At 67.1% G+C, this 22,775-nt stretch overlaps 5 protein-coding genes across 7 annotated transcripts in view; 2 read left to right on the forward strand and 3 right to left on the reverse strand.

The window, feature by feature from the left end:
* The window catches only part of HSPA12B (heat shock protein family A (Hsp70) member 12B), a 16,041-nt gene extending 12,776 nt beyond the window's left edge, over window positions 1–3,265 (forward strand). Inside the window, exons 11-13 of the mRNA XM_082759493.1 lie at window positions 1,092–1,350; window positions 1,559–1,662; window positions 1,921–3,265. Of these exons, the coding sequence (XP_082615619.1) occupies window positions 1,092–1,350; window positions 1,559–1,662; window positions 1,921–2,576 (1,019 nt within the window). The 3' untranslated portion in view covers window positions 2,577–3,265. The remainder of the gene's footprint in view (window positions 1–1,091; window positions 1,351–1,558; window positions 1,663–1,920) is intronic.
* Window positions 3,266–3,644: 379 nt separating this feature from the next.
* ADISSP (adipose secreted signaling protein) lies at window positions 3,645–10,236 on the reverse strand. Of its 2 annotated transcripts, none has more exons than XM_082759499.1 (6): window positions 10,214–10,236; window positions 9,387–9,488; window positions 7,651–7,793; window positions 5,950–6,088; window positions 4,304–4,426; window positions 3,645–3,811 (listed from the first exon to the last, which is right to left on the reverse strand). In XM_082759499.1, exons 2-6 carry the CDS (start codon window positions 9,403–9,405, stop codon window positions 3,711–3,713), a joined length of 525 nt encoding a protein of 174 aa, XP_082615625.1. In that variant the 5' UTR covers window positions 9,406–9,488; window positions 10,214–10,236; the 3' UTR covers window positions 3,645–3,710. The 2 variants fall into 2 exon arrangements, with proteins under 2 accessions (XP_082615625.1, XP_082615624.1); XM_082759498.1 differs by lacking the exon at window positions 10,214–10,236 and adding an exon at window positions 10,112–10,144.
* Window positions 10,237–10,745: 509 nt separating this feature from the next.
* Window positions 10,746–22,775, reverse strand: part of LOC309877758 (C-type lectin domain family 4 member F-like) — a 17,587-nt gene continuing 5,557 nt past the window's right edge. The window contains exon 7 of the mRNA XM_082759497.1: window positions 10,746–10,756. The gene's annotated coding sequence lies outside the window, so the exon portion shown is untranslated. The remainder of the gene's footprint in view (window positions 10,757–22,775) is intronic.
* Window positions 10,933–14,991, reverse strand: SPEF1 (sperm flagellar 1). 2 transcript variants are annotated; one of them, XM_082759495.1, is made up of 7 exons: window positions 14,753–14,991; window positions 13,203–13,314; window positions 12,903–13,059; window positions 12,277–12,325; window positions 11,756–11,816; window positions 11,396–11,443; window positions 10,933–11,065 (listed from the first exon to the last, which is right to left on the reverse strand). In XM_082759495.1, exons 1-7 carry the CDS (start codon window positions 14,883–14,885, stop codon window positions 11,053–11,055), a joined length of 573 nt encoding a protein of 190 aa, XP_082615621.1. In that variant the 5' UTR covers window positions 14,886–14,991; the 3' UTR covers window positions 10,933–11,052. The 2 variants fall into 2 exon arrangements, with proteins under 2 accessions (XP_082615621.1, XP_082615620.1); XM_082759494.1 differs by having other exon boundaries at window positions 11,396–11,495.
* CDC25B (cell division cycle 25B) lies at window positions 16,770–22,586 on the forward strand. The gene is given in 17 exon segments (XM_082760402.1): window positions 16,770–17,700; window positions 17,861–17,973; window positions 18,063–18,114; window positions 18,642–18,683; window positions 18,814–18,850; window positions 18,956–19,037; window positions 19,040–19,047; window positions 19,138–19,257; window positions 19,469–19,603; window positions 19,837–19,911; window positions 20,162–20,332; window positions 20,457–20,552; window positions 20,710–20,772; window positions 20,865–20,963; window positions 21,195–21,328; window positions 21,887–21,998; window positions 22,118–22,586. Coding segments are annotated over 17 exon segments (1,650 nt in total). The 5' UTR covers window positions 16,770–17,530; the 3' UTR covers window positions 22,259–22,586.

A 22,775-nucleotide genomic window follows, 5' to 3' on the forward strand; every position in this document is an offset into this window, starting at 1 on the left:
GGATTGGGGGGGTTCTGGGGGGGGTTTAGGAATCGGGGGGGCTCTGGGGGGGTTGGGGGCGGTGGGGTCCGGGGGTGCCCCCCCCGTGCCCCCCCCCCCCCATGCCCGGGCTCTGTCCTGCGGCGCCCCCTGGTGGCAGCGGGGAGCGGGGACGGCACCGGGGGGGGGGGGCACGGGGAGGGGGGGGCGGCTGGGGGCTGCAGAGGGGGGGGGAGGGGGACGGGGGGGGTGCAGTGGGATGGGGGGGGCCGGGGCAGAAGATGAGGCTGAGGTTCGGGTTTGGGGATGAGCCCCCACCGCCCCCCCCCCCCCCGCAGTGGGGTCCCCCTCCGGGATGCGCCTTGCAGCCCCCCCAGCACTGACTGGGTGACAGGGGGTGACATGGGGTGACACGGGGGTGCTACAGGGTGACATGGGGTGACACGGGGTGACACAGGGAGACATGGGGTGACACAGGGGTAGGATGGGGTGACACAGGGTGACATGGGGTGGCACGGGGTGGCACAGGGTGACATGGGGTGACATGGGGGTGCTACAGGGTGGCATGGGGTGACACGGGGTGACACAGGGGTGGCATGGGGGTGACATGGAGTGACACGGGGTGACACAGGGGTAGGATGGGGTGACATGGGGTGACACAGGGTGACATGGGGTGACATGGGGTGACACAGGGGTAGGATGGGGTGACATGGGGTGACACAGGGTGACATGGGGTGACATGGGGTGACACAGGGGTGACATGGGGTGACATGGGGTGGTGGCACAGGGTGACATGGGGTGACACAGGGGTAGGATGGGGTGACATGGGGTGGCACAGGGTGACACAGGGTTGACACGGGTTGGTATGGGGTGACATGGGGTGACACTGGGATGACAGGGGATGACACAGGGTGACACGGGGTGACACGTCACCCCACTCCCTGCTGTGGGGAGGACATCCCATGTCCCCTGCCCCTGCAGGACCCCCCCATACCCCCAGCTCAGCCCCAGACAGGAGGCTCCCTCCTGCATCCCCCCACCCCACTGCCCGCCCCATGCCGTGGGGCCGGGGTCTCTGCCTGACCCACAGCCCCCCCCCCCCCCATACACAGGGGGTCCGTACGGCGCCGTGGGGGTGGACCTGGCCTTCGAGCGGCTGCTGTGCCACATCTTCGGGGACGATTTCATCGCCACCTTCAAGGCCAAGCGCCCGGCCGCCTGGGTGGACCTCACCATCGCCTTCGAGGCCCGCAAGCGAGCGGCGGCCCCGTCCCGCGCCAGCCCCCTCAACGTCTCCCTGCCCTTCTCCTTCATCGACTTCTACCGCAAGCACCGGGGCCAGAACGTGGAGACGGCGCTCAAGAAGAGCAAGTGAGAACCCGGAGAGGGTGGGGGGCACCCGGGCACCCCCAGCCCCATGGCACCGCACGGCCCTGGAGGGTCCCCGTGGAGACGTGGAGGGGCTTGGGGGGGAGCACAACGCTGCCCTGGAGGGGGTTGGGGGGGGTTTGGGGGGCTGGGGGGGGAGCTTTTGGTGAGGGTCAGCCCCACACGCCCCCCTCCTCTCCTCCCTCCCCAGCGTGAATTTCGTCAAGTGGTCGTCCCAGGGGATGCTGCGCATGTCCCCGGAGGCCATGAGCGAGCTCTTCCAGCCCACCATCACCCAGATCATCAACCACATCGGTGAGTGATGGTCCGCGACGGGGTGGGGGGGTGCTCCCTGCCCCCCCCGGCACCATACAGAGCACCTGCAGCACCCCCAGACAGCCCCCAGCACCCCCCAGAGACGGGGAACCCCAAGACCCCCGTGGGCAGCCCCTCGGTGGCTCCCTCGGCACCGAGCGCTGCCCGGACCCAACCCTTCTCCCCAACTCACCGGCAGCGGGGGGGGCTCCCTCACCCTTTGCCAAGCCCCAAATCCCCTCTCTGCCCCCCCCCCAGACGCCCTCCTGAAGAAGCCCGAGGTGCAAGGCATCAAATTCCTGTTCCTGGTGGGCGGCTTCGCCGAGTCGCCCATGCTGCAGCACGCCGTGCAGGCGGCCTTCGGCGCCGCGTGCCGCGTCATCATCCCCCAGGACGTGGGGCTCACCATCCTCAAGGGCGCCGTGCTCTTCGGCCTCGACCCCACCATCGTCCGCGTGCGGCGCTCCCCCCTCACCTACGGCGTGGGGGTGCTCAACAAGTTCGTGGAGGGCAAGCACCCGCGGGAGAAGCTGCTGGTGAAGGAAGGCAAGAACTGGTGCACCGACATCTTCGAGAAATTCGTCTCCGTCGATCAGTCGGTGGCGCTGGGGGAGGTGGTGCAGCGCAGCTACTGCCCGGCCCGCCCCGGCCAGCGCAAAACCATCATCAACATCTACTGCAGCGCCGCGGACGACGTGGTCTACATCACCGACCCCGGCGTGCGCAAGTGTGGCACCGTCAGCCTGGAGCTGCCCCAGTTGGGTGACGATGACGCCGGCGCCGCCGGCTCGCCGCGCGCCCGCCGCGAGATCCGCGCCGCCATGCAGTTTGGGGACACGGAGATCAAGGTGACGGCCGTGGACATGAGCACCTCCAAGACGGTGCGGGCCACCATCGATTTCCTCTCCAACTGATGGGCCCAGCGGGGCTGGCAGGGGGGGGGCACACCCTGGGGTGCCGGGAGCCGAGCGCTCGCCCCCTTCGCCGTGCCACGAGGCCGCCGCCACCCCGCAGGGCGCCCCGACGCTGAGAATCGCTCCCCCAAAAAAAAGGGCTGAATTCAGAAGGCATCAAGCCAGCCCTGGCACGGCCACTGCCCCCAGCACCCAGGGAGGGGTCTGGGGCTGCTCCCCCCACGCTGCTGGAGCCTGCATCGTGCTTCCCAAACCCCAAATTTCTGATTTTTTTTACTGCTCGTCGCTGTGGGTGCCACGCTGAGCCCCGGGGACGCAGAGCGTGCGGGAAGGAGCCCCGCACCCAGCCCGGGGCTGCCTGGAAATGCATCGCCCCCCCCCCCCCCCCAAATCCCCTGGCCGCCCACACACCAACAAACACATCCTCGCCCCCCCGGGAGTCTGAGAGCTGCAGGGAAAGGCAGGGGGAGCCCCCCCCTCCGTGGGTTTTAATCGCATTTAGGAGAGAAAATTGCCCTTGAGGGTGCAGCGGGGGGAAGGAGCGCGGGGGGGGGGCCGCAGACAGGCTGAGCTCTGGCACGGTTTGAGCTGACATTTATTAGTTACCTCTATAGATATTATTTTTTTTTTTTCCTTTTTTTTGTACTTAAAAACCCGCCCGCACACGGCCATGTATATATATATCTATATATTTATATCTGTATAGGCACGCCGAGCCTCCTGCTGCTCCCGGGACCGAGCCGCTGCTCCCAGCCCTCGCGCCGCGGCCAGGGGGGGGGACGGGGAAAAAAGCAAAATGGGGGGGGAAAACACAAGGGGGGAGCAAGGCGGTGCTCGATATGGACATGGACAGGCAAGGGGAGCCAGCCCCAGGAGGTAAAATTTAACCCGGGGGGGCCCAGCTCGGGGTCTGCCCCCCCCCACACGCCCCCAAATGCCCCCTCCTGGGGAGGACGGGGTGGGAGAGAAGCGAGGGGGAAGCAGCAGCAGGGGGGCAGCACGGGGGGGGGCCTTTCCCCAGCACAGCCCCATCCAAGGCAGGAGCTGCTGGAGCACTTCAGGAGCCTCGGAGGGTTTTGGGGGGTTTTGCGGGGATTTGGGGGGGGTTTTGGGGGGATGCCCCCACCCCGGGGGCTAGTCGAAGCCGTGCCAGTCGCTCTGCTCCGAGTCGTACTCCAGCTCCGCTCCCACGCAGCGCACCCCCTCCAGGAGCATGGGCGTGCCGTGGTGCCGGTCTGCAGGACGAGGGGGGGGGGAAAATTGGGAAATGGGGGCACAGGCACCGGCCTGGAACCTTCTGTGACACCAGCACTGCCTTTTTGGAGCCCTTTTGGGGTGTGATCAGGCTCACAGGGCCTCGTGTCCCCCCCCCCACCAGGGAACGCCATCACCCAGGGAGCTGCGGGGGCCTCCCCCTGCGCTGTCCCCTAGCCCAGGGGATTTTGGGGTGAAAAGTGTGCTGCTTTAGGACCGTGGCTCAGAAACCTCCACCGGGGGGGGGAGCAGTGGGTGGAACGGGGAGGAATGGGGGGCACAGGGGGCTGCAGAAGCAGGGACCCCCAGAAGCAGGGGCTGCAGCCAGCTCAGTGCTGGGAGGAAGGTTTTGAAGCGTGAGGCCCACGGGAGCTGCACGTGTCCCCCCCCCCAAGGCTGTGAACCCCCGGGGGGGGGGCAGGACAGACATCCTGGACCCAACCAGACGCCCCCAGCCCCACGGCAGCCCTTACCCATCACGCGGGCCTGCACCACCACCTTGAGGCAGGCGCCGTCCCCGGTCTCGCTGGCGAGGAGCATCTCCTCCTTCAGGACTCCCTCCTTGTGCGCCGTGTACTCACACTTGATGCTGTAGCCTGGGGACACGGGGGGGACGCTGTGAGCCCATGGCTGGGCCAGGATTTTGGGGGGCAGGTAGGAGCTGCTGATGTCCCAGGGGTCCTGATCTGGGAGCCTCCAGCCCCGAGCTGCTGCTGGCATCACCCGGGGCAGAGCTGATGCAGCAGGGCTGGGGCAGGAGCACGGAGCTGGTGTTTGTGGTGCCCGGCTCAGCGACACCAAAGCACCCAACCCCAAATCCAGCAGCACCCTGAGCAGCAGCACAATGTGCAAACAACCCCAAAAGCACCCAAAGGAAGCGCCCTGCCCTGCGCCCTGCCCTGCGCCCTCCCCGTGCCGTGCCCCAGGCCACCACAAACCCTTCCTGATATGAGAACCCGTGCCAAAATACTTCAAATGCCCCCGTGCAGGGCAGGGGGACAAGGAAACAGCCCCAAAAGCAGCCAGGAGAAGGGCAAAGGCTGGCCCCACAGCCCTGTGTCCCCCCCCCGGAGCACAGGCACAGCTGTCAGAGCCGGAGGAGGCGGCTGCTTTCCATCCAGAGGGAAAAAAGCTCTCAATAAAAGCAGGGAGTAGGCAGAAAAATAAACACCTGCGGCAGCTCAGCAGAAGAAAGGCGTCAGAGCAGCCCCGGGGCCACGAGCCTGCCCGAGCACACGGCACAGCGCGGGGGCAGCGGCTCTGGGGGGCCCCCAAAAATGGTGCTGGGGGGGGAAATACAAAGGTGCTGAGCACCAGGGGTTGGGGCTGCCACGTGCCCAGCTCCGGAAGGGCTGGGAGGAGGCTGAGCTGCTGCAGCAAAACAAATCCCAGGCAGCAGAACCACGCCGTGGTGCTTGGTGGCCAGGACAGCGCTCCCCTTCCCTCCCCGGCACGGGAATTGGCCCCGAGCACGGAGCTGGGCTGAGAGGCAGGGCTGAGGGAGCCCCCCCCGAGGACCCTCGGTACCGGGGAAGGGGCAGAGAGAGCAAGGGTGAAAAATCCGAGCGTGCCTGGGCTGCGTTCAGCAGGTTCCTGGGTTGAAATCCCACAAAAAAGGTGCTCCCGAAGCGGGGTCAGGGGCGGACGCCTCCCGGGAGGCGCGTGGGAACACGGATTCCTTCCCCATGCTGTCACAGCAAGGGGCAGGAGCTGGGACACGGCCCCCCCAGCTCCCTGCAGGGGGGGCTGCCCCCACCCAGGAGCCCCCCCAGGGGTTCCCAGCTCTGTGCTGTGGTGCCCGGGTGAAGCTGGGGTCTCAAACCCAGCGCTTGGCACCCTGCGCCCTGGCTGCTCCTGCCCCAAACTCCCCATCCCCTGCCGCACGTTGCTCCACTGGGATTGGGGTGGCATTGGGGACGTCCCCAAGCAGCAGGGGTGCCGAGCTGGTGCCACCCACACGGGCACACAGCGTGCTGGGGACGTGGGGACAGCAGCAGGAGCCGCTCTCCATCACACATCCCCGTTAAGCCCTCGTTAAATCACTTCTGGATGGCAGGAAGGTGCCCCCCCAGGGGACAGAAGCCACCCCGAGGGGAGGCAGAGGACACGGGGCCCTTACCTTCAGGCCCCGAGGTGACGCTGAGGACCCTGAGGTTGGGGTTGGGGAGGGGCAGGGCGCAGACGTCCTTCCCCAGCCGCTGCGAGGGGGGCAGGAGGAAGGCGATCTCGTACTTGTGCAGGATCTTCAGGAAGCCCACCTGGGGGGGGGGAGAGGGGCGCAGGGGTCACGCCGGGTGGGATGAAGGCAGGGCGAGGGGCTCACAAACCCCCCACACACCCCCCTCCTGTGGGGCAGGGACCCACCAGCACCCGGCGCTCGCCCCCGGGCGCCACGGAGGTGGCAGCAGCCACGGGGAGTTGGGGAGGGGGCCGGGGGGGGGGGGCGTTTTCCCAAACACTCAGGAAAATGGAATAAACACGTTTATTTTAAGCTGCAGAAGGAGAGCGGCAGAAATAACCACTGCTGGGAACGGCGCTGCTGAGAAGGACCCCGGGGACTTCTTGGGGGGCAGCAGAACTGATTTTCCCCCCCCCCCCCGTGGAAGCCGAGCAGCGCTCGGGGACCTGCAGCAGGAGCCAGGATGCCTCCAGCATTTATCCACGCTGACAAAAACCAGAGCCCTCTCCCAGCCCCCACGCTGGTTTCCATCACGCTCAGCAATATGTGTTTTGGGAAGGGCCCCCCCCACGGCCCCCAGCACCCCCAGAGCCCCCCGAAAAGGGGGACGCCACCCTCCGAGCGCCCCAACTGCTGCAGCCATGCGGGCAGGGGGAGGCGAGGAGCTGATTGCTGCTGGGGGGGGTGTGGGGGGAGCTCCTCTGGGCAGATATCGCCCTCTGGCCCCAAAAACCCCCTAATATCAGGGTATGGGGGATGTGTGACCCCCGCTGTGTGCACATCCAGCCAGGACAGGCACCCCATCACGGTGCCCGAGCCTCAGCCGCCACCCTCCATGCAAACAGACCCTTTTTTACGTGATCTAACACACACACCCACACAGAAATACACAAAGTGCAAGCCCCGTGCCTCGCACAGCAGCCCTCCTGCCCGTGAGCAGCTCGGAGACATCGCTGTGACACCACAACCAAATGTTCCGGGGGCTTTCAGCACAGGGACACGGGGTGAGCAGCCCCAGCGAGCCCATCGCACCCCCAGCACGGGGACAAAGCTCTCCTCCACCTCCAATGTGCATGGGGTGGGCTGCACGGGAAGCACCACTGCTCCTCGGGGCTGGGAGAGCCCCAAAACCACCCCAAAACCCCCCCCCGTGAGGAGCAGCAGCTGCCTCGGGGACTCACCTGCAGGGCACGTGCGGTGCCGGCAGCGCAACGCCAGCAGCCACCCCCGGGGCGGCGATCGCTCAGCAACCCGCAGCAATTTTTAGGGCAATAACCCATCAAATAACTGACTCAGAGCTCAAAAGGGAATTTTAAATCGCTCTTGCCTCACGCAGCGCCGGGGTGTACCTGCAGAGCCCTTCGCTGGTTTTATTCCTCGTGGAAAGGAGCCCCCCTCTGAGGGGTCGGATCCATCCCAAGGGTTTCAGGCAAACGCAGCCTGGCCCGGGCAGCAGCAACGGGGTGGAAATCAGGGGTTATCCCCACAAACCCACACCAAAACATCCCCATTCACAGCCATCCCCCGAGGAGCCTCACAGCCACCCGTGCAGAGGGATCCCCATGGCACCCGCAGGCTCCCCGGGCACGTGTCCACCCCCAGCAGTCCCCCAAAAAGCAGGTGTGTCCCCCAAAATCCCACCTTGACGAGGAAGTGCCCGTCCTTCTCCTGCGTCACCATCACCGCCGAGTCCCGCAGCTGCTCCTGGAAGTGGACGTGGCCGGGGGCCCCCTCCGCGGGCTGGCTGGGGGCGAAGCGCACGCCGCCCACCTTGGCCTTGCCGCCTGCAGGGGGTGAGAAAACAGAGCCCACGCCTCACCCGCTGCCCCCAGGGACACGGAGCCACGGGGCAGGGTGGGCTCCGCGCCCCTCTCCAGCTCCTGAGACCCCCAGACGCCCACCAGGAGCGGTGCTGTGCGCCCTGGGGCTTTGTGTCTCTGCAGGATGGGGTCTGCGGGGTGCCAGGGGGAGATAACTCTTCCTCCTCTTCCTCCTCCTCCTCCTCCTCCTCCTGCAGCAGTGACCCTGGAAATGTCCCGGCCAGGCTGCCTGCACGGGGTGAGGCACAGCCCCCAGCAATGAGATTGAGGGGAGGAAATCCTGCTGCAGGGGCTGGGGGGGGGCACTCACAGCACGGGCTCTGCGGCCAGGCACCGAGCTGGGAGCAAGGCCGGGCACACGGCAGGGTCCCGGTGACTTCAGCACGGAGATGTGGGGCAGGAGGACGTGTGGGGACTGCTGGGGCGTGTGGGAGTGGGGGGCAGAACCCCCAAAAAAAAAAAGCCGGGAGCTGCGGCAGCGCTGCCCCTGCGTCGTGCTGCACCCAGCAGGGGCGAAGCCCCCTCCCCAGAGCCGCCCATCTGGCAGCAGGCAGGGAGCAGATTGCTGCCTCCTTGAAGAAAAGGCTCTTTGTGCCCGATTTACTGACAGGCAGGAGATTTAATAACTCGGCATTGTTGGGCAGGAACAGCTTGGCGAGGAACGGCTCCTCGGGTGCGGGGCCGTGGGACGGGGGTGTCCCCACCTGAACTCACAGACACCCCCCCCACCCCCCCGGGGGACGCACGGTTTGGGGGGAACCCAGCACGGCCCCGTAGGATCATCGTGGGGAGCCCGGGCTCAGATCCCAGCCTGCTGCTGGACCCAGAGCCCGAGCAGCAGCCCCCGGGCACCTCTGTGGGGGCGCCCTGCCCACGGGGACGGGGCCCCCACCCTGAGTGCTGGCACCACGCAGAGCCCAAATTCCTGCTGGCAGCCCCAGCGCTGAAATTAGGGGTGCAATCCAGTCGTGCATCCTGCACACACCCAGGCAGCCACGCCGACAGCTCCGTGAGTCAGCCTTGGGCAGGGGCTGACCCCCCCCTGGGGCTGTTTTGCTTTATCTCCAGGGGTTGGGGGCTGCACCGAGCCCCCCCGCAGCGGCAGGAGGGTCCTGGTGCCGGCAGCCAGCCCCGGCACTGGGCTCCCCAGGCTGTAAGCACCAATTTTTGACACAGGGTCCCCGTTGTCCCCCAGTAGGCAGCACTGGGAGCACTGGGGCTGCCCCAGCAGCGAGGGCAAGGAGGCGACGGGCAGCCTGCCCTTGGCACCGCGGCCACGGGACCGGCAGCGCTGCCAGGAGAGCCTCAGGTGATGACAGCACGCGGCGCAGGGACACTGGCACCGTGCCCCCGGGTGGGCTGTGCCAGCAGCCTGGGGGGCACGGAGAGGTGGCCACGAGGAGAGGAGAGCACAAAGAGCTCCCGGGGCTGTGTCTGGGTGCTGCAGGGCCGGGAGCACCGCGGCTTTTCCGTGTCACCTCCATGCACCCAGCACGCAGCGGCACCGGGAGCACCCCGGGAGGCTGGGGGGCACCGGGGGGGGGTAACGGGACTCACCCTTGCTGGCCGCAGCCATGGGTCCCCGCCGCCGTCCGGTGTCCTTGTGCCGAGCTTCAGAGGCGGTGGAGCCAGGCCATGCTCCGAGGGGCGCCGCTGGAGCTGGGGGGGGGGAAAAAGGGGCCGGTGAGCACCGGGAAGGGCTGGGCAGCACCGGGAAGGGCCGGGGAGCACCGGGAAGGGCCGGGGAGCACCGGGAAGGGCCGGGGAGCACCGGGGATGCCAGGGGGGAGCCTGGGCACCGGCACCGAGGCTCTGCCGGTGTGAGAGCTGGACCGGGGGGGAGGTGGTGGACCCCGGTGCTGCCCCCCCGGTGCTCGAGGAGCCGCCCCCGGTGCCGCGGAGCTCCCCAGGGCCACGCAGCTCCCACGGCCCCGGGGTCACCGCGGCTGGGACCAGGCCAGGAGCGGCCCCTGGGGAGGGGAAAAGGGGCCCGGGGGGGGAGCGGCGGGGTCGTGACCGGGCCGTGACCCCGGCACTGACCCCGGTACTGACCCCGGTACCGGCCCCGGGATGAAAAGGGGGGGGGAAGGAGGTGGGGGGAGGGGGTAACGGGCACAGCCCCGGGGCTGGCACCGAGCACGGGGCGCTGGAGGGGAGGGCGCCGGAACGGAGCGCGGAAACCAGGCGGAAACGTTAAAAACGGAAAACGGTAAAACGTAAAAAAAAAAAAAAATACAAAAATTAATAAAAATTGAAAAATTAAAAAATTAATCAAAACCCACGCGCTTTTAGGGGGCTGGCGGGGGGCCGGTGGGGACCCCCGGGGACCCCAATGCACCCCCGAGCCTCCCCCCCCCCCCCCCGCCGGTGCGGTCCCCGCTCACCGCCGCGTCCCGGGCGCTGCCCGCTGCCCGCTTCCCACTACCGGGACACGCCCCCCGCCCTCCTATTGGTCACCCCGCGCCTCGGACACACCCCCCCGCCGCTCCCATTGGCCCGCCCGCTCCACGGTCACGCCCCCTCCCCCGCCACTCCCATTGGCTCCGGTTCCTACGCGGCCCGCCGGCAGGGTTCTCGCTAAGGGGCGGGGCCGTTGCTGGGAGGGGGGCGTGGCGAGGGGAGAGAACAGCCAATGGGGAGAGGGTGGGCGGGGTTTTGGCGGGGGTGGCCCCGCCCCGCGCGACGCGGTTGCCATGGGGACGCCTCCCCCCCCGGTGCCCCCTCCCCTCCCCGAGCCCCGCACCGGGACGGGCGGGGGGGGGCGGGGGAGGCTCGGGGGGCACCGGGGGCAGGGACAGGGGGGTGGGGGGGGCACGGAAACGGCTCCGCGAAGGGATTAACGGGCAGCACCCCTGGGATTAGGCATCAGACCCCAACAGGGATTAACAGGGACCCCCCCGGGATTAACCGGGAGCCCCCCGGGATTAACCGGGACCCCCCCGGGGATTAACCGGGAGCCCCCCGCCGCCCCCGGAGGGAAGGATGGAGCACAGCACGGGTTGGCATCGCCGAGGCACGGACGGGGAGGCACAGTCAGGGTGGGAACGGGGCTGTAATTCTGCTCTGACCCCCCCCGAGCACCGGGGGGGCACCGGGAGGCACCGGGGGGGCACCGGGAGGCACCGGGGGGGCTGTGCTCAGCGCTGCTCCCGCTGCAGGCGCCGGCTGAGGTCGTCGATCCGCGTGTCCTTGAGGCGCAGCAGCTGCTCCAGGCGCCGCACCTTCAGCTGCAGGAGCTGAGCGGGACCTGCCCTCAGCTCGGTTCCCCCCCCACCGGGCTCGGTTAGCCCCGGGAGGGGGGGGAAATCGGGATGGGGGGGGGCACCACGGGGCGGGTGGTGTGGCCGTGAGAGGGGCAGGAAGCACCGAGCAGCCCCAGAGAGCTGCAGGCGTGGGGAAACTGAGGCAGGGCAGCACCAGCAGGGGATCCGGGGCCCGTTTCTGTCCCCACACCCAGCGGTGCCCCCCCCCCCAAAAAAAAAAAAAAAGGGCCCTGGAGCACGGGGCCGCTGCAGGACAGGCTCGGGAGGGCACGGGGAGCCCGGCCCGGTCCCGGTGCCGCTCACCTGCACGGTTTCCTGGGCCAGGAGCAGCGCCTGCTCCTTCTCTGCCAGCTGCAGGCGGACGGCAGCGGCGTCACCCATGGGATCCGGGCTCCTGCTCCCCCTGGGACAGGGAGGGGAGCACCCAGGACAGCGACTGAGCCCCCCGGCAGCACCCACAGCATGTAGGGCTGAGCCCCCCGGCTGTGCCCAGCACCTTTTGGGGTCCAGGAGCGTGCGCCCCACGGGGACCTGCAGAGCACAGCCCGCAGGGAGCCCCCAGGAGGGGCACAGCATCCACAGAGCCCCCACAGAGCCCCCACAGAGCCCCCACAGAGCCCCCACAGAGCCCCCACAGAGCCCCCACAGAGCACTAAGCCTTACCCCACAGCCCCGGGGGGCTCCTGGGCACAGCCCCGTCCCGTGCTCTTCACCTTGGGACACCCTGTCAGGAGGGACACAATAAAACAGAGCGGAGAGGTTGGGTCCAAGGAACCTACAAAGCTCATCGAGGCCGCCCGCCCACCCCAAGGCTACCAGAAGCTGCAGCACGGCACCCAGGGCATGTCCCAAATGTGTCCTGGGTGCTGACAGGCGCCGGGCACCCCGCTCGGAAACCCCTGCCAGCTCTTGGCCACCCTCACTGTAGGGAATTTTTTCCTGCTGCGCTGCCTGGCCCTCCCCCTGCGCAGCCCCGTGCCCTTTGCACGGCTCCTGTCATCAGCTACCTCGGTCTGTGAGCGCAATTAGGGGTAATTAGCACACAGAGCACCTCCCTCCATCAGCACGTGCCCTGCCCAAACAGCTCTGAGCCCTGGACGCCCCCCCCCCAAGCAGGAGGCAGGGACCAGAAGGCAGAGTTTGGGTTAGGAGGGGGGGGGGCCCGAGGTATAGGGGGGCCCTACCCGTCTCCAGGTAGCCCATCTCCTCCTGCGCCGTCCTCACGCCCAGCTCCTGCACGGAAAACCCCCGTCACCATGGGGGCGAGCCTGCAAGCAGCCCCCCCCTGCTAGGGGGGTGGCCCTGGCCCACCCCCCTGTCAGGAAAAGGGGGACACGGAGCACCCCAACCCATCCGGCTGCCCCCGTGGCAGAGGTCGGCTCAGAGCAGGGGGTTCCCAGCAGCGTGGTGCTGGAGCTACCGCCCGAAGGCAGGGCTGGGATCAATTTGCCCGAATTCCTGCGCAGCCACAGCCCCTCCCGCAGCCGAACCTGAGCTGGCGGACTCAGCCCAGCCAGCCCCGAGCCCCCCCAGGCTCGTTGTCCTCCTCTCAATGCCAGGATTGGGACCCTCGTGGGCTGAGGCAGGAGAGGAGGCGGCCGGGAGCTGCTGCCAGCCCTCAGCACGCCTGCCAGGGCTGTCACAGCGAGGTGACAAGCAGCGACAAAGGAGGATGGCGCAGGGAACGTCCCCAAACCTCCCCGGCTCACAGCGGCTCCTCCGGGCTGCTCAGAGAGCCACAGCAGGGCCGTGGTGCTCCCCGGGGGGGGGCCGGGAGGGGCCGGCCCTGCCGCCTGCCTCGTGCTCTGACCTGGTGCGGGCCGGGCAGCGCCTTGCTCTGCTTCTGCTTCTCCTCGATCTTCTGCCGCAGCAGGAGCAGCACCCGCTCCACCGCGCCCGGCCGGCACTGCGCCACCTGACGGATCACCTCGGCCGGGAGGGAGAAGTTCAGCTTACTCAAAACCTTCCTAAAACAGACAAATAATAAAAAAAAACAGGAGGCAAACCGGCAGGTTGGAAGGCAGGGCACCGAGTGCCCCCCACCCCGCTCCGAGGGGCAGCGCCCCCCCCCTCCAGCCCGGCAGGGAGAGGGGCGCCGCCACCCCGCTACCTGTTGAGGTGTCCCCAGTTGGCCAGCTTCTGTGGCGTGGAGCTGGTGGGCACGTAGCTGTGCAGCTGCACCATGGCGGGGAAGAAAAACTTCACCACCTCGGCTGCCAGCACTGCGGGGGGAGGAAGAGGAGGAGGAGAGGTGGTGGGACGCGGGGCCTGGCCCCACAACCACAGCCTGGCCCTACAGCAGGCCTGGGCCTGGCCCTACAACCACAGCCTGGCCCTACAGCAGGCCCGGGCCTGGCCCTACAACCACAGCCTGGCCCTATAACAGGCACAGGCCTGGCCCTACAACCACAGCCTGGCCCCACAGCAGGCCCAGGCCTGGCCCTACAACCACAGCCTGGCCCTACAACCACAGCCTGGCCCTATAACCACAGCCTGGCCCTATAACCACAGCCTGGCCCTATAACCACAGCCTGGCCCTATAACAGGCCTGGGCCTGGCCCCACAGCCACAGCCTGACCCCACAGCAGGCCCGGGCCTGACCCTACAACCACAGTCTGGCCCTACAACCACAGCCTGGCCCTACAACCACAGCCTGGCCCTACAACCACAGCCTGGCCCTACAACCACAGCCTGGCCCTACAGCAGGCCCGGGCCTGGCCCTACAACCACAGCCTGGCCCTACAGCAGGCCCGGGCCTGGCCCTACAACCACAGCTTGGCCCTAAAACCACAGCCTGGCCCTAAAACCACAGCCTGGCCCTAAAACCACAGCCTGGCCCTAAAACCACAGCCTGGCACTACAACCACAGCCTGGCCCTACAACCACGGCCTGGCCCTATAACCACAGCCTGGCCCTACAACCACAGCCTGGCCCTACAGCAGGCCCGGGCCTGGCCCCACAACCACAGCCTGACCCCACAGCAGGCCCGGGCCTGACCCTACAACCACAGCCTGGCCCTACAGCAGGCCCGGGCCTGGCCCCACAACCACAGCCTGACCCCACAGCAGGCCCGGGCCTGACCCTACAACCACAACCTGGCCCTACAGCAGGCCCGGGCCTGACCCTACAACCACAACCTGGCCCTACAGCAGGCCCAGGCCTGACCCTACAACCACAACCTGGCCCTACAGCAGGCCCAGGCCTGACCCTACAACCACAACCTGGCCCTACAGCAGGCCCGGGCCTGGCCCTACAACCACAACCTGGCCCTACAACCACAGCCTAACCCCACAGCAGGCCCAGGCCTGGCCCTACAACCACAGCTTGGCCCTAAAACCACAGCCTGGCCCTAAAACCACAGCCTGGCACTACAACCACAGCCTGGCCCTACAACCACGGCCTGGCCCTACAACCACGGCCTGGCCCCACAGCAGGCCTGGGCCTGGCCCTACAACCACAGCCTGGCCCTACGGCAGGCCCAGGCCTGACCCTACAACCACAACCTGGCCCTACAGCAGGCCCGGGCCTGGCCCTACAACCACAGCCTGGCCCTACAACCACGGCCTGACCCCACAGCAGGCCCGGGCCTGGCCCCACAGCCACGGTTTGGCCCCCCTAAAGCCCCCTCCCGGCTCCCCGGAGGCCCGGAGCCGCTCGCACCGCCGTCGCTGAAGTCGCGGGCGACGTTCCTGCGGGGCCGGGAGAGCGGCAGGGCGTCCAGCCAGCCGTACAGAGCCCGCAGGCCGCCATCGCCCGCCGCTCCCGGGCCTAGGCCCAGGCCCAGGCCCGCCATGGCGCCCGCCGCGTCGCCATGGCAACGGGGCCGCGCGGGGCCTGCTGGGAGCGCGCCGAGGGGTTGCCTGGCAACGGGGGGGGGCAGGGAGATGGGGGGGCTGGGGGGTTCTGAGGGGGGGGGCAGAGAAATGGGGAGGGTGGGGGGTATTGGGGGGGATGGGGGCTTCTGGGGGGGGGTCTGAGGGATGGGGGGGGGCCTGAGGGGGGGCTGGGGCTTCTGGGGGGGGGCACAGAGGTGGGGGTGACCTCAGGGGGGGGCTGGGGGGTTCTGAGGGGGGGGGCAGAGAAATAGGGGGGCTGGGGGCTTCTGGGGGGGGCCTGAGAGATGGGGGGGGCCTGGGGGGGGGCAGAGAAATGGGGGGGCTTGGGAGGGACTTGGGAGCTTCTGGGGGGGGGTCTGAGGGATGGGGGGGGCTGAGGGGGCTGGGGGCTTCTGGGGGGGGGCAGAGAAATGGGGGGACTGGGGGGTTCTGGGGGGGGCACAGAGAGATGGGGGGTTCTTGGGGGGGGGCTGGGGGCTTCTGGGGGGGGGCAGAGAAATGGGGGGACTGGGGGGTTCTGGGGGGGGGCACAGAGAGATGGGGGGTTCTTGGGGGGGGGCTGGGGGCTTCTGGGGGGGGCCTGAGGGATGGGGGGGCAGCAGGGGGTCCTGAGGGATGGGGGGGGGGCTCTGAGCAATGGGGGGAGCTGGGGGTGCAGGACCAGGGGCGGGGGGGGGCCCTGACCCCATGGCGGGGGGGCCCGGCACAAAGGGGACCCCCCAGGGGCAGCCCCCCCCCCCCGCCCCGGCCTCGTTAATTAGGGTGATCATTAATTACGGCAGCCATTAAAGCGAGCCCCCTGCCCCTGTTTGCCCCCCCCATAACCCCCCCCACAATGCCACAAACTGCGGGGGGGGGCACAGGACCCCCCCCAGCCCCCCTCCAGCCCTTCCAGAGCCCCCATAGTGCTGCCAGCGGGGCCGGGTGCCCCCCCCACACCCCCCAAATCCTTGGGGGGGCTGCCCCTGGTTGCCCCCCCCCTCCAGGTCAGGCAGGGCTCGCCCCCCCCCCCCTTTTATTGTCCCCTCTGAAAAGGGAGAAGGGGCCGGGACAATGGCTCAAAGCCCCTGCTCTGCATCAGAAAGGCCGGGGGGGGGTTTTAAGGGGGGGGGGCACCCCCAAAAGGACAGCTGGACGGACGGACAGATGGACCAAAACCCGACCCCCCCCCCCCCCCCCCCAAAGCAGGGCCGAGGCTGGGGGCTCGTGGGGTCGGTGCCACGTGGTGGGGCCGAGCCGGGACCCCCCCCCCGGAAATTTTTATGTTTATTTTATTTTTATTTTATTTTATTTTGCTTTATTTTACTTTATTTTACTTTATTTTGCTTTATTTATTTTATTTTATTTATTTATTTTATTTTACTTTATTTTATTTTTATTTTGTTTTGTTTTATTTTATTTTATTTTATTTTATTTTATTTTATTTTATTTTATTTTTTTACTTTATTTTATTTTATTTTATTTTGCTTTATTTATTTTATTTTACTTTATTTTATTTTACTTTATTTTATTTTATTTATTTATTTATTTATTTATTTTTGGAGGGGGGGGGGGCAGCGTCCGAGCACCCGACCCCCCCCCCGCGTCCCACCACCCCCCTCCGCGTCCCCCCTCTTACGCCCCCAGCCGTGCCCCCCCCATACACCCCCCCTGTACCCCCCATCCATGTACCCCCCCACACACCCCCCATGCACCCCCCCCCCGCATCCTGCCGGCTGCACCCCCTCCTTGTCCCCCCCCGGCCCCTAACCCGCCCTGGCCGTGCCCCCCCCGCCCCGCACTTCCCGGCCCCGTGCCCCCCCCCGTGTGCCCCCCCCGTGGGGCCGGGCTTGCGGCGGGGCCGGGCTCGGGGGGGCGGCGCCGCTGCCGCTGTTATTTTTCGAATAGGGACTGGGGCGGCACCGCCGCCTGCGGGGGCCCCGGCTCCGGCCCCACACCGCCACCCCCCCCCTTTATCTTTTATTCCTCTTCTTTTTTGTATCTTGTATTTTTTTAATTTTCTTTTTTATTATTATTTTTATTTTTTTTAATCTTTTTTATTTTTTATCTCTTTTCTTTTTTTTTTTTTTTTATTATTTTTTAAGTTTCTTTTCTTTCGTTTTCTTTTTCCTGCTTTTCGTCTTTTTCCTTTTTCATCTTTTCATCTTTCATTTTTATTTTTTCATTCTTTCATTCTTTCATTTTTCATTTTTTAATTTTCCATTTTTCCTTTTTCATTTCTAATTTTCTACTTTTTTCATTTTCATTTTTTTCATTTTTCATTTTCATTTTAATTTTTCATTTTTTATTTTTATTTTATTTTATTATTTCCTTTTTCTTTTTACTGCATTTTTATCTTATTTTAATTTTTATTTTATTTTTATTTTTATCTTTCCAGTTTTAATTTTTATCTCCTTTCAATTTTTATCTCCTTTCAATTTTTATCTCCTTTTACTTTTTACCTTATTTTACTTTTTATCCCATTTTACTTTTTACCTCATTTTACTCTTTATCCCCTTTTACCTTTTACCTTATTTTAACTTTTCTCTCCTTTTAACTTTTCTCTCCTTTTCCTTTTTACCCCACTTTACCATTTCTGCCTCTTTTCCCGTTCCCCCCCCCCATGGCGGCTCGGGGCGCCCCCAGCCCCCGCCGTCCCCGCGGGCTGCCCGGGCTGGCGGCGCTGCTGGCGGTGGCGGCGGCGGGGGGGGGCGGGGGTCCGGGGGGGTCGTCGGGGATGTCGCCGGTCACCACGCTGGCTCGCGACATGGACAAGCTGGCGGGGCTGGGCAGGTCAGTGTGCGGGGGGGGCTTTTTTTTTTTTTGGGGGGGGGTGCTTTGGGGGGGGGGGGGTGATGTTCCTGGGGGTTTCACGGCCCTGGCGTGGGGCTGGGGGCGTTGTGGGGCTGCGGGTGGTGGTCCCAGCCCCGTGCCCCCCCCCCTTGTCCCACAGCCACTGTGACACCCCCCGGAGGAAGGCTCCGGGGGGGCCCTTCCCTGGCCCCCGCTGCCGCCTGGCCCGCGCCTCCTCGGGCTCATCCCAGGGCTCCGACGCCTCGGACGCGGGTGAGTTTTGAGGGGGGGGGGCACGGGGGGGTCCCTTGGGGTGTCCCAACCCCCCCCCCCAACCCACCCCCCCACCCTGTCCCCCCCAGGACTGGGCCTCGACTCCCCCACACAGGAGGACCCCGACGCCCTGGAGGACGTGTGAGTGCCCCCCCCCGGGGGAAACCCCCCCTGTACCCCCATAACACCGCGTGGGGGGGTCCCAGGGGGCTGCAGACAATCAGGGGCAGCCCCCCCCGGGCTGTGTGTCCCCCCCCCCCCCCTTGCACGGAGCCGCCTTTACCCAAAATCCAGCCCGGGGTTGGGGGGGGGGGGCAGGAAGCCGCAGCCTGTTCCGGGTGGTGCTGGGCGCTGGGGGGGGGCAGGATAAAATGGGGGGGGGGGCTTCAGGAGGGTCCTGTCCCCCCCGTGCCCCCCCCCCAGCCGTTGGCTATGGGCAGATGGCCGCTGGGGGCCAGCTGGCGGGGGCAGCGCCGGTGGCCCCCATTAGCATACAGGTGGGCAGCGGGACCACCCGCGGGCCCCCCACAGCAGACCCCCCCCCAGGGCTGTGCATCAGCCAGAGGAAGCCCTGAGGGGCCCCCCCCCAAAAAAAAAAAACAACAAAGCCGTGCCCGGGCTGGGGGTCCGACACCCCCTGACCGCAGCCCCCCCCCCTCTCCCCGCAGCTTCGAGAAGGCCGTGCTGGGGGCCGGCAGGGTCGTCACCGAGTAAGTTTGGGGGGTGCCCCCCATCCCCAGACCCCCCCCCCGAGGCTGGGTCACCCCTTTTTGTGTGGGGGGGGGGTCCCCAGGGCATGGGGGGGGGGGCGCATTGATCATTCCCCTCCTTGTCCTGCAGCAACAAGCTCCTGGCGCGCAGGATCCACTCGCTGCCAGTAAGTTTTTTGGGGGGGGGGCAGATCCATGCAGGAAAACAGGACCATGGTCCGGGGGGGGGCGTGCAGCACCTCTCACCCCCCCAAAAAAAAAAAAACCCACAGCCACGGCTCCTGGGGGCCAGCCCGGCCCTGAGGAACATCTCCAACTGCAGCGAGTTCAGCAGCCCCCCCGCCAGGGAGCAGCCCCGGACGATGTGAGTGGGGCTTTGGGGGGGGGGGGGGGGCTCGGGGAGGGGGCAGAGGGCTGCTATAACGCTGTGCCCCCCCCCTGGGCCTTCCCGCAGGAGGGGTTCGTGTTTAAGAAGCCGCAGAGGCCGGGGCACCGGGGGCGGCTGCAGGCGTCGGAGGGGGGGTCGGGGAAGGAGCCGTTCGCACGCAGACCCAGCTCCGCGCCCAGCCTGCTGGTGAGAGGGGCTGGGGGGCCCGGGGGGGGCCGGGGGGGTCGTGGGGGGGGGCTGCTGCTGCTCACAAGAACCAAATCCGTCAGCCTGGGCACCCATGGGTGCGGGGGTGGCACCGTGGAGGGGATCGGGGGGACCCATCTCCCATCGGGGAGCACCATGGGGGGGCCCCAGCTTTGGTGGTGTTCATCTGTGGGCTGTGTCCCCCCCCCAGTTTGACACCCCCGAAAAGGAAAACCTGCCCGAGGGCGAGAGCCCCGTGGTGCTGCGCCGCTGCTCCCTCACCTCCTCCATGGGCGAGGAGGATGATGATGGCTTCATGGAGATCCTGGATGAGGAGGAGATGAAGGTACAGGAGGGGGGGGGCGCTCTGCTCTGCACCGTGCCCCCCCCCCCCGTGTCCCCCTCCCCTCTTTTTACGGCTGCACTGAGTTCCTGGGGTGGGCGAATCCCTACGGCTGGTGAAGCCCAGGGGGTGTCGGAGCTCAGGGACACCCCAAAACTGGGAGTGGGGTGACTTGAGCTGCCGGGGGGGGGTGACTGAGCTGCCCCCCCCCCCCCCCCCCCCCACTGTGGCAGCAGAGTGACGCCGAGGTGCCACCGGGGATGGCGAGCCTGCTGACGGCCCCACTGGTGAAGCAGGAGGAGGCAGAGCCGGTAGGTGCAGCCCCCCCAAACCCCAAAGACCTCCCCAAAAAACTTCCAGCTTGGCTGGAAGCCCCCCCAGGGGGCAAAAACTCCCTGGCGGGGGGGGCAGCATCAGCAGCAGCCCCAGGGCTTGGGGCACGTCCTGGGCTACCGGAGCTGGGATCCTCGCCCCGGTGGGGGACCGGCGGAGCTTGTGGGGTGGGTGGGCATTGCTCAGGGCACCCACACGGGGTTGTCCCGTTGTCCCCCCCCCCAGAAGCCCCCCACCAAGCGCAGCAAGTGCCGGCAGCTCTTCCGCTCGCCCTCCATGCCCAGCAGCGTCATCCGGCCCATCCTCAAGCGCCTGGAGCGGCCCCACGACAGGGACACCCCCGTCAAAACCAAGCGGCGCCGCAGCGTGGCCGGCACCCCGGGAGAGGTGGCGGAGCCGGTGGTGACTGGGGAGGTGGTTTTATGGGGGGGGGGTCTCCTGCCCGCCCCCCGTGCTCCTGATCCACTCCTGTGGGTGTTTTGGGGTTTATTTTATTATTTTTTTTTGTCCTGTTTCCTGGCAGAAAGCGCGGCTGCTGCGCTCCAGGTCCTTCTGCCAGGAGGAGATCGAGAACATCCTGGCCAACGACCACCGCGAGCTCATCGGGGACTTCTCCAAGGTGGGGGGCTGGGGGTGATGGAGGGCACGGGGTGCCCTCAACCCCCCCCCCAAAATCCAGGGTGGCCGCAGAGCCCTGCTGGGGGCGACCCCACGTGGTGAGCCCGGGCCGGGTGGGTGCCCCCCGCTCAGCCCCTGACCCCGCACAACGCCCCCAGGCCTACCTGCTGCAGACGGTGGAGGGCAAGCACCAGGACCTCAAGTACATTTCCCCCGAAATGGTAAGGGAACGGCCCCGGGAGGGGTCCCGGGAGCCCCCCCACCTCGCCCCCAAGTGCCGGCGGGGGGCTGACGGGCTCCTGGCGCCCCGCAGATGGTGGCGGTGCTGAGCGGGCAGTTCAGCAGCTTCATCGACAGCTGCGTGATCGTGGACTGCAGGTACCCCTACGAGTACGAGGGAGGCCACATCAAGGTCAGAACCGCTGCTGCTGCGCCCCGGGGGGGGGCTCGCCCTGCCCTGTCTGAGTGGGGGGGGTGGCATTAAAAATATCAAACGCCGCGGGTTCGGGATGCTCTGAAGGCGCTGAGCAGCGTCGCAGAGGGTGCTGCGTGTGCATGGAGGGATGTGGGGGGGGGTCTCAGCCTGGCAAAAGGCCGGGGGGCAGCGGGCTGAAGGCGCCTCCTGCCCCCCCCCCACCCCCAGGGTGCTGTCAACCTGCCGATGGAGCAGGACGTGGAGGAGTTCCTGCTGAAGAAGCCCATCGTGCCCTTTGACGCCAGCAAGCGCGTCATCCTCATCTTCCACTGCGAGTTCTCCTCCGAGCGGGGACCCAGGATGTACGTGGGGGGCCGGGGGGTGGCTCTTGGGGGCTTGGGGGGCTGTTCTTGGGGGCCGGGGCCTGCTCCTGGGGACCAGAGGCTGTTGGGGGCCAGGGGGCTGCTCTTGGGGCTTGGGGGGCTGCTCCTGGGGGCTGGGGGCTCTTGGGGGCTGGGGGGCTGCTCCTGGGGACCAGAGGCTCTTGGGGCTTGGGGGGCTGCTCCTGGGGGCCAGGGGCTCTTGGGGCTCAGGGGGCTGCTCTTGGGGACCAGAGGCTCTTGGGGGCCAGGGGGCTGCCCTTGGGGCTTGGGGGGCGTCTCTTGGGGGCTGGGGGCTGCTCTTGGGGCCAGGGGCAGCTCCTGGGGTCTGGGGGGCTGCTCCTGGGGGCCGTGAGCAGCTCTTGGGGGCTGGGGAGCTGCTTTTGGGGCTTGGGGGGCGGCTCCTGGGGACCAGAGACTCTTGGGAGCCAGGGGCTGCTCCTGGGGGCCAGGGGGCAGCTCTGGGGGGTCGGAGGCTGCTCTTGGGGACCAGCACAGCCTGCCCCAGGCCTACCCCAAGCATTCTGCCCCCCCCCCCAGGTGCCGCTTCGTCCGCGAGAAGGACCGCGCCTGCAACGAGTACCCCCACCTGCACTACCCCGAGCTCTACGTCCTCAAGGGGGGGTACCGCGAGTTCTTCCCCCAGTACCAGGTGAGCCCCCACGACCCCCTCCTCACTTCCCAATACCCCCAGTGCCAGCAGCAACCCCCCCACCCCCCCTCCAGTGTCCCGGGGGTCTCTGACGGTGCCGGGTGCCCCCCCCCCCCCAGGCACACTGCGAGCCCCAGGACTACCGGCCCATGCACCACGCCGACTTCAAGGAGGACCTGCGCAAGTGCCGCCTCAAGAGCCGCACCTGGGCGGGCGAGCGCAGCCGCCGCGAGCTCTACAGCCGCATCAACCACTGCTGAGACCCCCGGGACACCGTGGGGGGGGGGGGCCCACCGGGACCGGCACCGGCACCGGGACCTGGGGGGGGGTCTCAGCTCCCCCCCAAAGGGGGGTCCAGGCCTCGTCCCGCAGCACTTGCAGCCCCCTCCGGGGTTTGTGCCCGCTGGGGGGCTGCAGAGAAGCACTTAGAGCCCCCCCCAATCCCCTCGGGGGTCGGTGCCCCCGGTGAGGCTGTGGGGGGGGGGGGCGGTGCAGTGGGACCGGGCAATAAATGGGGCCGGGGTCTGGCAGGCTGCCCGTACTTCCGGGTACAGGCAGCGGCTTCACCGCCTCGCCCTCCCTGCTTGAACTCCGCCAATCACAGCGCGTCTTCCGCGTCGGTTCGGCCAATCGCGCGGCGCCGCCGTCACGCGCAGGGGGCGGGCCGCGAGCCTCGCCGCCCGCCCTGCACCCGCTTCCCCAATCGGATCCGAGCGTCTCCGCGCCAGCCAATCGCAACGCGTTGAGATGGGTGGGAGGGAGGAGCGTTAGCCCGGC

The sequence above is a fragment of the Aythya marila genome (genome assembly GCF_965140915.1).
Source record: "Aythya marila genome assembly, chromosome: 4".
NCBI classification, from domain to species: Eukaryota; Metazoa; Chordata; class Aves; order Anseriformes; family Anatidae; genus Aythya; species Aythya marila.